The sequence below is a fragment of the Portunus trituberculatus genome, chromosome 22 (genome assembly GCF_017591435.1).
Source record: "Portunus trituberculatus isolate SZX2019 chromosome 22, ASM1759143v1, whole genome shotgun sequence".
Taxonomy (NCBI): Eukaryota; Metazoa; Arthropoda; class Malacostraca; order Decapoda; family Portunidae; genus Portunus; species Portunus trituberculatus.
In genome coordinates this window covers 8,427,776-8,440,180 of record NC_059276.1, presented here as the reverse complement: position 1 = coordinate 8,440,180, position 12,405 = coordinate 8,427,776, and the positions used below count along the sequence as shown (strand labels likewise).

Below are 12,405 nucleotides of genomic sequence, written 5' to 3'. Positions count from 1 at the left end.
GCTTCCCCTCTTCCATAAAACAACACTCCACCACATCAACACATTACCATACAAAACATCACCAGTCTAACCTCCACATCACATAAACACCAATTCACCATTACCAAGAGCTTTGAGAATATTACAAAGTGCTAGAATTACAAATGTACCCTTTTATTTAACTAGAGAAAAGGTACATGTGTGTGTGTATGTGTGTGTGTGTGTGTGTGTGTGTGTGTGTGTGTGTGTGTGTGTGTGTGTGTGTGTGTGTGTGTGTGTGTGTAAATGTACCTTTTAGACTACAGAAAGATTTGAGAATATAACAAAATGCAAGAATTACAAATGTACCCCTTACTTACACATCACCAGTGTAACCTCCACATCACATAAGCACCAACTCACCACTACCATCACCACCACTACTGCATCCTCCTCTTCCTCAAGGCCTTAGAAGACGCAGGAAAGGTAATCACAGTCCATCTCATAAAACAGCATATTTTTCTTACTTGGTTCCTTGTCCCTCATTCCCACCAGACACGAAAAGGGAAGGAGGGAAGGAGGAAGGGAGAGATGAAGGATGGAGGAGTCCTAAGTGTCTCCAGGGTTTTTGGAAGGATTAAGGTAAAAGCGCTTCCCTTCACATTCTCTTTCCATTAACTCTCTCTTCCTTTTGTCTGTCTGTCTGTCTGTCTGTCTGTCTCTTAAAGTCGTGTAGTGTAACGATCTGATACACTCCAAGTCAAAGGAAGACTAAGAAATGTAAGAGAATGGTATATTTTTTTGTGGAATATTTATTTAGATAAACACGAATAAAAACTATGTAAGACACTCAAACTATAAAACATTAACTAGCATAATAAAGGAAAGATAAAGGAACATATGGGTATTTTAATAAAGGCATAAAAGAGATAAGGCATTAAAAGACTGCCCACAAAAAACACACAAACACTAATAAAACAGAACACACACACACACACACACACACACACACACACACTACTTATTAGCACCACCACCACCACCACTACTAAATAACAAGACACAGAGAAAGAAAACATAAAAATATCATAAAACACACCACCACCACCATCACCACCACCACCACCACCACCACCACTACCACCACCACCACAGACACATCAGAGACAAACCTTTCATCTTAAACCTCCTATGATGCCCCACAAGAAGCCGCGCGGATCCCAGGACCTCGCGACCTCTCACCCTGAAGGATCCGTGGCCACAGGATCGAGTTTCTTCTTTGTATCCTTTCAGCTGTTGGCTCAGTAAACATTGGCCTCACCTGTGCGATCTAAGCCCAGGTGATCATCATATTCTCAGAGGCTGTCGGGGTCTTTTCTCCTTCCCTCGTCATACTTCGCTGGGTCTACATTGCTGGGAACAGGTGTGTGTGTGTGTGTGTGTGTGTGTGTGTGTGTGTGTGTGTGTGTGTGTGTGTGTGTGTGTGTGTGTGTGTGTGTGTGTGTGCGTGTGTGTGTGTGTGTTCCATTTATCCGATTTCTTCCTGCTTCCTCGTAGTTTTTCTTCTTTGTTTTCTCCGTTTTCTAATCTTGTTTCTCTTCTCATCTCTTCGTTTCAGTTTACTTGTTACATTTTCTTTGATAAGTTTTCATTTTTTTTTTTTTTTTTTTTTTTTTTTTAGTTCTGGTTGACTTTTCGTTAGTTTTCCGCCACTCCCCCGTTTTCTGCGTATTTTCCTTCATTTGTTTTAGTGTCTCCTTTAATGTATACGATCCTCTCTCCATTTTTATCTTTTATTTCGTGTTTGTGCGTTTATTTTCCTTGCTCTCATCTCGTTTCTCCGCCCCGCCCTTCTCTCGCTTTCATTGCATTCTTAATGTCTCTCCTCCTCCTCTCCCTTTCCTGCCTCCTAATCCTACTGCCTCATCTCTTCTGCCTCCTCTTCCCTCTTCTTCATCTTTTTCTCGCCCGTGTACCCTTCTTGTTCATGTCATTTTGTCGTTATCATCTTCCTCTTCTTCTCTCTTCCTTCTTTTTCTTTCTACTTACCCTTTTATATTATTGTCTTGTCTTCTTGCGTGACCTGACCTGGTAAAGAGTCAGCGCTTTTGTCCTCTTTGTCCTCTTTCCTGACTCACCTCAGTGCCTCTTCTTGAATTCAAATTAGAGTTATGCTTGAGTGCACAAATTTACTCATCACTTCTCGAGGAAAAATCTCACTTTTGTCACTCTTGTGGGTGCGAAATTCATAGGAAAGGAAGAAAAGGTATTGGATCTGTCTCTTGTGGTACTGAATCCTCTTAATATTACCTAAAGAAAACTCAAAGCTATTTTCTTCTTATTTATTTGTGTGTCGTCTTTATTTTCCTGCGTCAATTAATTTCAGTTTTGCTAATTGATTTGTTTGTTGTTGGTGTTGCTGTTCTCAAGTGTGTTTTCTTTCAGCAGGATGTTAGTAAACTTTTAAAGGCTCTAATCATAAACATACTTTTCAACGTCACCATGAAATAAAAGAAAATAAAATATAAAAGTTAATTCCTGCTGTAAATTCTCTCGAGCACCACTTACTCATGATTATTCTCGCATCTACTCACAATTAACACAACATACGAGAGCTAACACACAAAATCATTAAGCGTTTGATGCACGCCTTCCTTCACGCTTCACTGCAACGCCACACTAGCTTGATTACTTCTTCACCTTCGTTAATGTTTATGCCTTAGCAGATAATAATAAAATAAAGACAGAAGGAAAACGAGAGGAAGAAATGTCTGAATGTGGAAAAGAGCCCCTCATCCATCACCAGCCGTGAGGACTCAGTTGCCGGAATGACGTGAAGGACGAGAAAGTGACGTGAGGTGAAGTAATGGATCCTCACGACGAAGAAACGATGAAAAAATGACCGCTTTACCAACAACTAGTGAGAAATAACGCTTTTTCCGCCTCATTTGTACCGTACCAGTGGCTAATGTCTTGGAAAATATGGGTACGTGATTTTATACAGTATTTTCTGGCAATGAAAAAAGAGTGAAGATGTATAATTTTGATATAGAAAGAGAAAAAAAACAAAAGCTGATGATAGCAACGATAAAGAAAACATAGATACGTGATTTATAAAGTACTTTCCGGTAAATGAGAGTGAAGATTTAGATACAGACAGAGTAAAGACATGGAAGTTGATAATAGCAAAGTTATTTAAGTTTTAACTAGCTTGTCATTTCTATTTGTGTGTTTTACTTCACCTCCTCTTCTTCTTTATTCTCCTCCTAATTCTCCTTCTATTCCTTTCCCTATTTTTTTCTGGTAATATTCCACGTTTAACCCCTTGAGTACCATGACAAGTTTTCGTATTCATTAAGCTTACTATGTGGTGATTTTATACAGCTTCAGAAATTCAGGTGGGAGAAGAAACTAGTGAAGACTGTGGCTATTAATCTTCTGACCTCCATAGACACTTCCTAATGTCAATAAAATGGTCTAATATTACACAAATCTCAAGGTAAAAATGAGTCCCAGTACTGAAGGGGTTAATCTCTTTGTTAAATTTGGTGAGATTAGTGACGTAAATGAGACGGTGGTGACGTGGAGGCGCGCTTTACTTCCTTCTGTGACTCGCAGGTTCTGACGCCAGACACACGAGCTGAGCCTAAAAACTTGATTTCCAAAATGCATCGCCTCACGAAAGAAAACGAAACGAGGTCACATGTCCATAAAGGCGAGCACCGGAGATCCTCAAGATGGACGGTCTAGTCTTAATAGTGGGCTGCGCATTTTTCTAATCCTCATCCGGGAAGTGACAAGAAGGATAGTAGTAGGAAGCGCTCTTTTCGAATCCGCACATGCTGGTTTAAATGTACGAGTGTGACCTGCTTGTACTTGTCATTGGAGTGTGAGGAATGCGTGTGAGAAAGCGTTTTGTGGCGTCGAGGGTTCCGCAAGGTGATATTTGTAACCTGTAATGTTTGTGGCGCCGCCTTATCACCCCGTCCTCTCACTTTTCTCTCCACACTTCCTATTCTGTGACTAATGCATGCCTCCTCCTCCTCCTCCTCCTCCTCCTCCTTCTCCTCATCTTTATCGCCGCCATCCTTTCTCCTCCGCCAAAACCGCTGTCGCTGTCATCTCCTTCTCCTCCAACATGTTACAGCAGGTTACGTCAAATGATGTTGTTGTTGTTGATAATGATACTATATTGTTGCTGCTGCTTCTACTACTACTACTACTACTACTACTACTTCAACTACTATTACTACTACTACTAGTTTTAATGACAGCAATAAAGATGATAGTAGCAGTAATAGATCCATTCCCACTACCACCACCACCACCACCACCACCATCACATCATCCCAACACCCAAACCCGGAGTCACTTTTTACCCCTGTCCTTGGGTGGTAAACTGCCTCCCACCTTCCCTCACTGCTTCCCGACCTTACCTCCACCTCTCCACCTCTCCCTCTTCCTCCCCTCACATTCCACCTTCCTCCACCTTCACACCGGCTGTAGCAACCTCAGAACGCTACCCTTCACTACCCTCCCTCTGACCCTCCCCTCCCTCCCGCTGCTCTCCGACTCTCTCTCGCTCGCCGCTGCCTTTCCTCCCTTCCCTCCCTTCCTCCCGCCCTCCACCTGCCCGGCCGGGGTCGAGCCAGCCTGGGTCAGCGTTGCAACACTCGGCGGGGCCTTCTCGGGGCGGGGCGTGGGAAAGAAACCCTGATTTTTCGTCGGTGTTCCACAGACGGTAAAGGGAATCCACGCCCACTCCTCTCCTGATCATAAGGGCGTGGGACTTGTGGGAATGGGTTTAGGGATTTTTAAGCGTGTTTAATGGTGTTTATGGGTGTTTATAGGTGTTTATGGGATCTAAGGGTACTTGGTTAAAGGGTGTTAGGGGAATGTTCAAGGAGGGATTCAGGATGTTTGCGAGACCTAAGGAAATGTATTCAAATAGTGTTTAAGGGGATGTTATTTTTAAAGTGGTGACAGTTAAGGGTTGTGATAATGAGTGTTTAGAGTGATTCAGAAACTATCTAAGAGTGTTTATAAGATCTACAAAACTCATGTATGGTTTGTTTAGAGGGCTTTAAGCGTTTCAAAGTGTATCGAAGTGACATTTAAAGAGTTTCCAGAGTGTATTTGTTGTGGCACTTTCTTTTTGTCGTCTGCTTTGTTATTTTTTTTTTTGTTTTGTTTTCTCATGAATATATTTTTCTTTCACTTAATTAATTTCATCGTTTTATTAATTTATGTTCTTGTTTTTGCTTCTATACCACCTCTCGCTCTCTCTCTCTCTCTCTCTCTCTCTGGGTAAGAAGAATATGAGCAAGGCGTTTCAAAAGGCGTCCCGGTACAGGAGACTTTCACCCTTAGTGCCCGTGGTAATTAAACACGAAACAGCATAGTTCCCCCTTTCACTCAATTTGTCTTCGGGTTGAGCGTCGTTTTCTTCCATTTATTATTAGTATTATCGCACACTGACATTTATCTCCCACACACACACACACACACACACACACACACACACACACACACACACACACACACACGTAAGTCAATGTACGTATATATTTTACGTTTTCTTTTTACAGATGTCGTATTTTTTGCTACCTTCACCTTCTTTTTTTCTTTATTCATTTTCTCTTGCTTCTTTTTTTGTTCTTTTTTTTTTCTCTACTCGCAAACATTCTCTCTGGAGGAAGGGCCCACGTGTACCTGAGTCTACCTGTCTGTAAATGTGATAATTAAGGTGATGCTTCATAACTGTTTTCGCTTTCCTCTTTTTTTTTTTTCCTTTCCTTTTTTTTTTTTTTTTGTCTTGTGACTGGCAACACTGAGCTCGCCTACTCTCTCTCTCTCTCTCTCTCTCTCTCTCTCTCTCTTGGGTTGTGGTAAATGAGACAATGGAATAATGGCGTTCAAATGAGAAAAAAAAAAGTAAAAATAGGCACGAGAAGAATTATTTACCTAACCTAACCTAACTAACCTAACCTAACCTAACCCAACCTAACTTCTTCAGCAAATATGAATACGCGTTACTTTCCTTATGAGTAGTGCGGTTAATCAATGTTTCTCTTTTAATATTGGGTTGATTTTTTGTCCTATAGTTACTCTTAAAATGGTAGTGTGCTGTAATTTTGACGCGCATTGCTTTAATATCACTCCAATCTATTATCATAAGGTAAGAAACTAGATAAGAATCGCTTTTCTATTTTTTTTCTGACGTTAAGTTGACTTGATATGTTCAGTTCATCTGTGTCTTCAAATATAGATTTTTAATTTTGATCATGAGGTAATAGTATGTTATAGAAATCTATCTCTCATTACATTTACATCTCTTCTATAGTAAAATTAATCATTGTAAAAAATAACAAAATAAATCACACTTAAATATTTTAGTGTAAATTGATTTCATGCGTAATTTATATTTATATTTAGATTTTCCATTCACAAGTTATAAAATCACCTCTCATTAACTTTACATCTCATCTAACATAAAAAAAAAAAAAGTAAAACAGGAACATTAAAAAATCTATCTTTTATTTATGTTTTAGTGTAAGTTGACTCCATACGTAGTTTATCTTTAAGGCTTTTATTCACAAGTTATAGAATCATTACCTTTGCCTCTCATCTAACGTAAAAAGAACCATAGTAAAAAAAAAAGGAGTAAAAAATAACCATTGAATCTATTTTTCAGTGTAAGTTGATTTCATATGTACAGTTCATCTTCATATTTAGACTTTCCATTCACCTTTTCCTAATCTCCTCAGCTCACACACACACACACACACACACACACACACACACACACACACACACACACACACACACACACACACACACACACACACACAGAAGTTGAATAACATCATTTTACCTCTTCGTTACCCATCATCATCACATTTGTCAGCTCCTCCTCTTCTTCGTTCTTCATTCCCTTTTTTCCTCCTCCTCCTCCTCCTCCTCCTTCTCTCTCTCTTCCTTCTCCTTCTCTCACGGCCACTTTCCTCTTATTTACATGCACGGAAAGAAAATAAACCGGAGGAGAGAGAAGAAAAAGGATGAAGAGGAGGAAGATAAGAGAATAAAAGAAATGACCAGCAATAAAGAGGAAAATAAAGATAGGAGATGATAAAAGAAGAGAAAAACGAAGAAAGAAGAAAAGAGAAAAGGGAAAATGAAGAATGAATGACTTGTCTCAAATAATGAAGGAAGAAACAAGATGAACGAATAAAAAATTTGAAAGAAAGAAGGAAGGAAGAAAAGAAAGAAGCAAAAATGAAGAAGGTAAGTAAAGGAGAGAAAGAAAAGATGAATAGGGAATTGAGATGAAGATAGAGTGAAAGAAAGGAAAGGGAAGAGAATGAAAGTAGATTTAGATAATGAAGAGAAGTAAGAAATAAAGAGAAAAAATCTGAAAGTAGTAGAAAAATAGAAAGAAAACGAAACAGAAAATAAGAAAAACAAGAATAAAACAGTAAAACAAATAGATAAATGAAAAAAACACCAAATTATAATAGAAAAATCTTGATATAACATTTTTTTTCAGAGAGAGAGAGAGAGAGAGAGAGAGAGAGAGAGAGAGAAAACATGTTCTACTTTTACATATGAAGTTTGAGAGCGAAGTTGAATGTTGGAAGAAAATCGAATTCCCGGTGGGTTTAGTAGAGGTCATGGGAGCGAGGTCAAAGGTCAGAAGGTGGAGTCTTTGGAGGTCAGTATATTGCATCTGAGTGACCTTGCCTACTCACCACTCTCGCCTCAATGAAACCTCACTCCTCCTCCTCCTCCTCTTCCTCCTCCTCCTCCTCCTCCTCCTCTTGATGTCTCCTCCCTCCACATCCTCCTCCTCCCTTACTCCACATCCTGGTCCACCTCCTCCTACACTCTCATCTGTTTCTCCCCTTTCTTTCTTGGTTTTGTTCCTTCTCTTTCTCCTCTTCCTTCTCCTCCTCTTTATTATCATCTTACGCCTCATCTCCACGACATTACTTCCATTCCTCTTCTTTGCGCCATTTGCTACAATATCTTCTCCTTCCTCCTCTTTCTTTCCTTTCTTCTCTCGCTCACTTATCTCCGTGTCATCTGTACACCTTCCACCCTCGTATTTCTTTCTTCCCTCTCTTCCTCCTCCTCCTCCTCCATCTCCTTCCTGTCATCTTCTCCACCTCATCTCTCCACTCCATCATTTTCTCATCTCACACAGAAAAATCGCAAGTAAAGTGAAGTGAAGGAAGGAAATGTTATGTATGATATTATAACACGTAAAAAGTTGCAGTGTTATTCGAATGGTAAATTTGTATTGATTAGGTAAATAAACTCTTACACCTGTACTGAGTAATTGAAAAGGTTTGGTAATAGAATAATCAATAGGTTATGAATGATATTTGGTTATTCCTACTGGTGGTCGATTGAAAGTACCTCGTTAGTGTTATTTAACCTTTATTTGTTAACATTCAGTGGTGCAAACAGTATAACTTTTACTTGTATTTGTATTTGACTGAAGAGAAGTTTCTACAGTGACAAAATGTTTACTACAAAGGTTCGACTAAATGTATAAATTAACGAGTATTTCATATTACACTCGTCATAAAAGGAAAAAATAAATAAAATGAAATGAATGAAGAAAACGAAGACTAAGATTAACAAGGAAACAAAAAAATGTTAATAAAAGAAAATAAAAAGAAGGGATAGTAATAATAAGGAATGAATATACAAATGGAAAAAAGGAAAATAGACAAACAAAGAAGAAAATAAAGAAAGAAAAAGGAAACAAAACATAAATAAACACACAAAAATGCAAGCCAACACTGAACAAAATACAGTAGTCACCCTTTAAAACCTCTCGCCTAACCATCAGTTTTCTCTGAGTCTGATAAATCATTTTCAGAGGGAGAACTAAACTTTGTGATGTCGTTTCCTCCGATTTGAAAGATAATGACCAGGTAGGTTAGCACTGTGTTCATGAGCTGAAAGGGAAGAGAAAGGCAGGTAAGACTGATGAAAACGTAAAAGAAATGGAAAAAGTGAAGAGATGAAGAGATGAAAGATAGAATAGATGTGAGAGAAAATGAAAAGAGCAAGATAGAGAGAGAGAGAGAGAGAGAGGAAGCTGCTAGACAACAGAAAAGGAAAGTAAAAAATAAAAGAAAACGATTGAAAATATATTGAGAGGAGATGAAAAAGGAAGGAAACAGAGAGAAGAGACAAATAGAAGATAAGGGGAGATAACTCAGAGTGGAAAGGAGAAATGAGGCAGACTAGATAAAAAGTACAAGGGATAAATGAAAGGCAAGGAAAGAAGGAAGGAAAGAGAGAAGGAAGTAAATAAGGAAAGAAGGGATAAAGGGATGAAGGAAAGAAGAAAGGAAAGGAGAAAAGAAGGAAAAGGGGAAAAGAAGGAAGGAAGTAGAGAAGGAAGAAAAAAAGGAAACAAGGCAGGAAGGAAAGAAGGAAAGAAAGGAGGAAGGAAGAATGAGAAGCTACACTTACCACAAGAAAAAAAAAAAAAAAGAGACCAGAAAGGATGAAGATATGAAGAAGGCAAGACAGAAATTAATGATGCAATAAATTAACACACGAAGACAGGAAGGAAGGAAAACACAATACTTACGCCAAGGAATGAGGAGTAACTCAGCGTGTAACATCCACACATGTTAAAGGTGAGGAGAGGCGAAAGTCTGGCGATCACGCTGTTCATCTGCCGAACACACCTGCGTGACTCTCTATTCTTTAAGGGATCCAGCAGCTTTGAAAATACGAGCCTATAATTAAATGAAGCAATACACTGATACGCTCACACTTGTCCCTCCACTGACAGAAAAGACACGACTGTTGACATGAACTAGCACACATTGACACATTCTGATGAAGAGATGGTTGAGTGAGTTGCTTCCATAACGTCACGAAGCTTCGATATTATTACTAGTTGTCAATCCCTTCAGTACCATGACGCTTTTTCATATTCATTCTGCTTTACAATTTGGTGATTTTATACAACAGAAAAGTATGGGAGGGATTAAAATAGTGAAGACTGTGGCCATTAATTTGTTGTCCACCATAGACCCTTCCTAATGTCAATAAAATGGTCTAACCTTAAGGTAAAAAATGTATCTCAGTATTGAAGGAGTTAAAGTGACTGACCAGAACGAGGAAATAAAAAAAAAATGTATAGAAATTGAAGGTTGCTTATCTTTCCGCTTCTAGAATAGTAAAGAGAAGAAAACAAGAGTAAAGAAATGGTTCCACTAGTAATTATCACGTTTTTGTTAATGATTCAGGGGAAGAAAATGTATGAACTGCATATTAGATGGTTGTTTTATTCTACTAACACACACAAACTATTTCTCTGGTAACTAACACACTCTCCTTCAGACACACACATAAGTTGGATCACCGGTTACTGATTCATTACCTCTTTAAGCACTGAGACGCATTTTTACCTTAATTTTGGGATATGATTTGACTTTATTTGCATTAGAAAGGATCTATGTAGGTAAAAATAATCAATGGCCAGAGTCTTCACTAGTCAAATCCCAACATATGTTTCTGAAGCTGTATAAAATCGCCAGATAGTTAGCAGAATGGATATGAAAACGCGTCCAGGTACTGAATGGGTTAATAATGCATAGGTACGCCGTCAGAGGGCATAACCTTCGCTAACCACCCCCCTCTCCTTCGTAACCTTGACAGTAAAGACCCTTGACTGTTACACTAACCTTTGCTTACTCATCACTTACTGACACACGCACTTACTCGATCACTCACGTACTCACTCGCTCACGTACGAATTTTCTCACTCGTCACTCACGCACTTACTCGCTCATCACTCGCTCACTCACGCACTCACTCACTCACGCACTCCTTCAACCCGGAGATGTATGCACGGTAAAGTCTATCTGTTATTTTTTCGTTTTATGCATTATCGTAATTTGGGTTAAGTAATTTTGCTTCGGTCAAGTTTGCAGTTTACCTTTCAGTTACGTAAAGAAAACTTGCACTCTTGACATGCCCTGAATATTAAAACATGACAGCACACACACACACACACACACACACACACACACACACACACACACACACACACACACACAAACCTTTATGCAGAAATTTGTGTTCTTGCTCCTCATGTTCAGGTCTCTCAGTTGTTTTTCAGCAAGGCTCACCTGAAAAACAAGGACGAAAAGTAAAGGTGAGGATTAGTGTGTCTTGACCTAGTCGATGTAATAATATAGCAGCGAGTAATGACACCGTAAGGGCAATATCATCTAAAGGTATTGATTGCTTCCTTTCTTCATTTATGCAAGTATACACACACACACAAACAAACACACACACACACACACACACACACACACACACACACACACAGCGCGCGCGCCTTTTGTAAATAGATGTAACTTTAGATCTTCTTTAGGGAAAAAATCTAAGGCTTCACTCGTTGGTGCTCTTCTTAAAAGCACAAAGTTTCATTTATCAATGCAAATATGCGCCAAATAACGCACAGTATTTTTGCCTTATGGGGAAGCAAGCAGAAGTAGCACCTACCTGCCTGCTTACCTGCCTGTCTGCCTGCCTGCTGCACGACCCACCTTGTCAGTGAAGATCTGGCCATAGTAGGAGTAAACGCCCATAATGTAGAAAGAAAATAAAAAGCAGACTATGGTGGTGCCGCCCATGAATTTGCCCTTCAGGATAGCGTAGGGGCACGCGATGGCTAGCATGACGCTCAGCAGCAGGAATGTGGTTAAGACAGGGAAGAAACACTGCTTCACCGTCTCCTGCCACGCCGTCACCTGCGAGGCGGGAGCGATTCAGGCATGAGCATTTGTTGAGTTAAAGAATTAGGTGAGTTGCAACAGCGGATTGCTCAAGAGTCGACACACGGTGACATCAGTTTGTAACATAAATGACACTGATATTTGGCATGCCTTACCTCCCGGATGAGAGACTCGAGATCATGCAGTGCAAGCAGCGCCTCCTTGGTGTTGTCCTCCCCGCTAAAGGAACCGTCTGGGCCAAGTAGCTTGGACACTGTCGCCACCGTGGACTCCGTGGCCAGCAGCAAGTAACTAGTCATGAGGTCCAGCAGAGCAGATAAGCAGCTGTCTGGCATGAAGATGGTCACGCTGCACGCCAAAGTCCACAAGAACACCATCACACACTCAAAGAACACTGATCTCAAGATGAAGCAGGCGAACCACGTCGAAAACACGACAAAGATCACAGCCGTCATCATGACAATCAAATTCTTAGGATAGATCTTGTGTTTCCGGTGCACGACCACGATGTTAGACATGTCGTGCAGAAGGGCGGCCATCTTAGAGCTTTTAATCGTTAAGGAGACAGGAAATAAGGGCACGGTGGCCATCATGAAGGCGACGCAGTTCATGAAAAAGACGGTGCCCAGGTCAGGTGCTGCGTACAAATGAAATATGTTTGTAAACGCAA

General features: G+C 39.9%; 1 protein-coding gene across 1 annotated transcript in view; it reads right to left on the bottom strand.

The window, feature by feature from the left end:
• Positions 1 to 8,653: 8,653 nt before the first annotated feature.
• Positions 8,654 to 12,405, bottom strand: part of LOC123507535 — a 4,184-nt gene continuing 432 nt past the window's right edge. Inside the window, exons 1-5 of the mRNA XM_045260456.1 lie at positions 11,891 to 12,405; positions 11,547 to 11,750; positions 11,052 to 11,120; positions 9,569 to 9,655; positions 8,654 to 8,924 (exon numbers count right to left, since the gene is read on the bottom strand). The exon at positions 11,891 to 12,405 is cut by the window's right edge and continues 432 nt beyond it. Coding sequence (XP_045116391.1) covers positions 8,805 to 8,924; positions 9,569 to 9,655; positions 11,052 to 11,120; positions 11,547 to 11,750; positions 11,891 to 12,405 — 995 coding nt within the window. The 3' untranslated portion in view covers positions 8,654 to 8,804. The remainder of the gene's footprint in view (positions 8,925 to 9,568; positions 9,656 to 11,051; positions 11,121 to 11,546; positions 11,751 to 11,890) is intronic.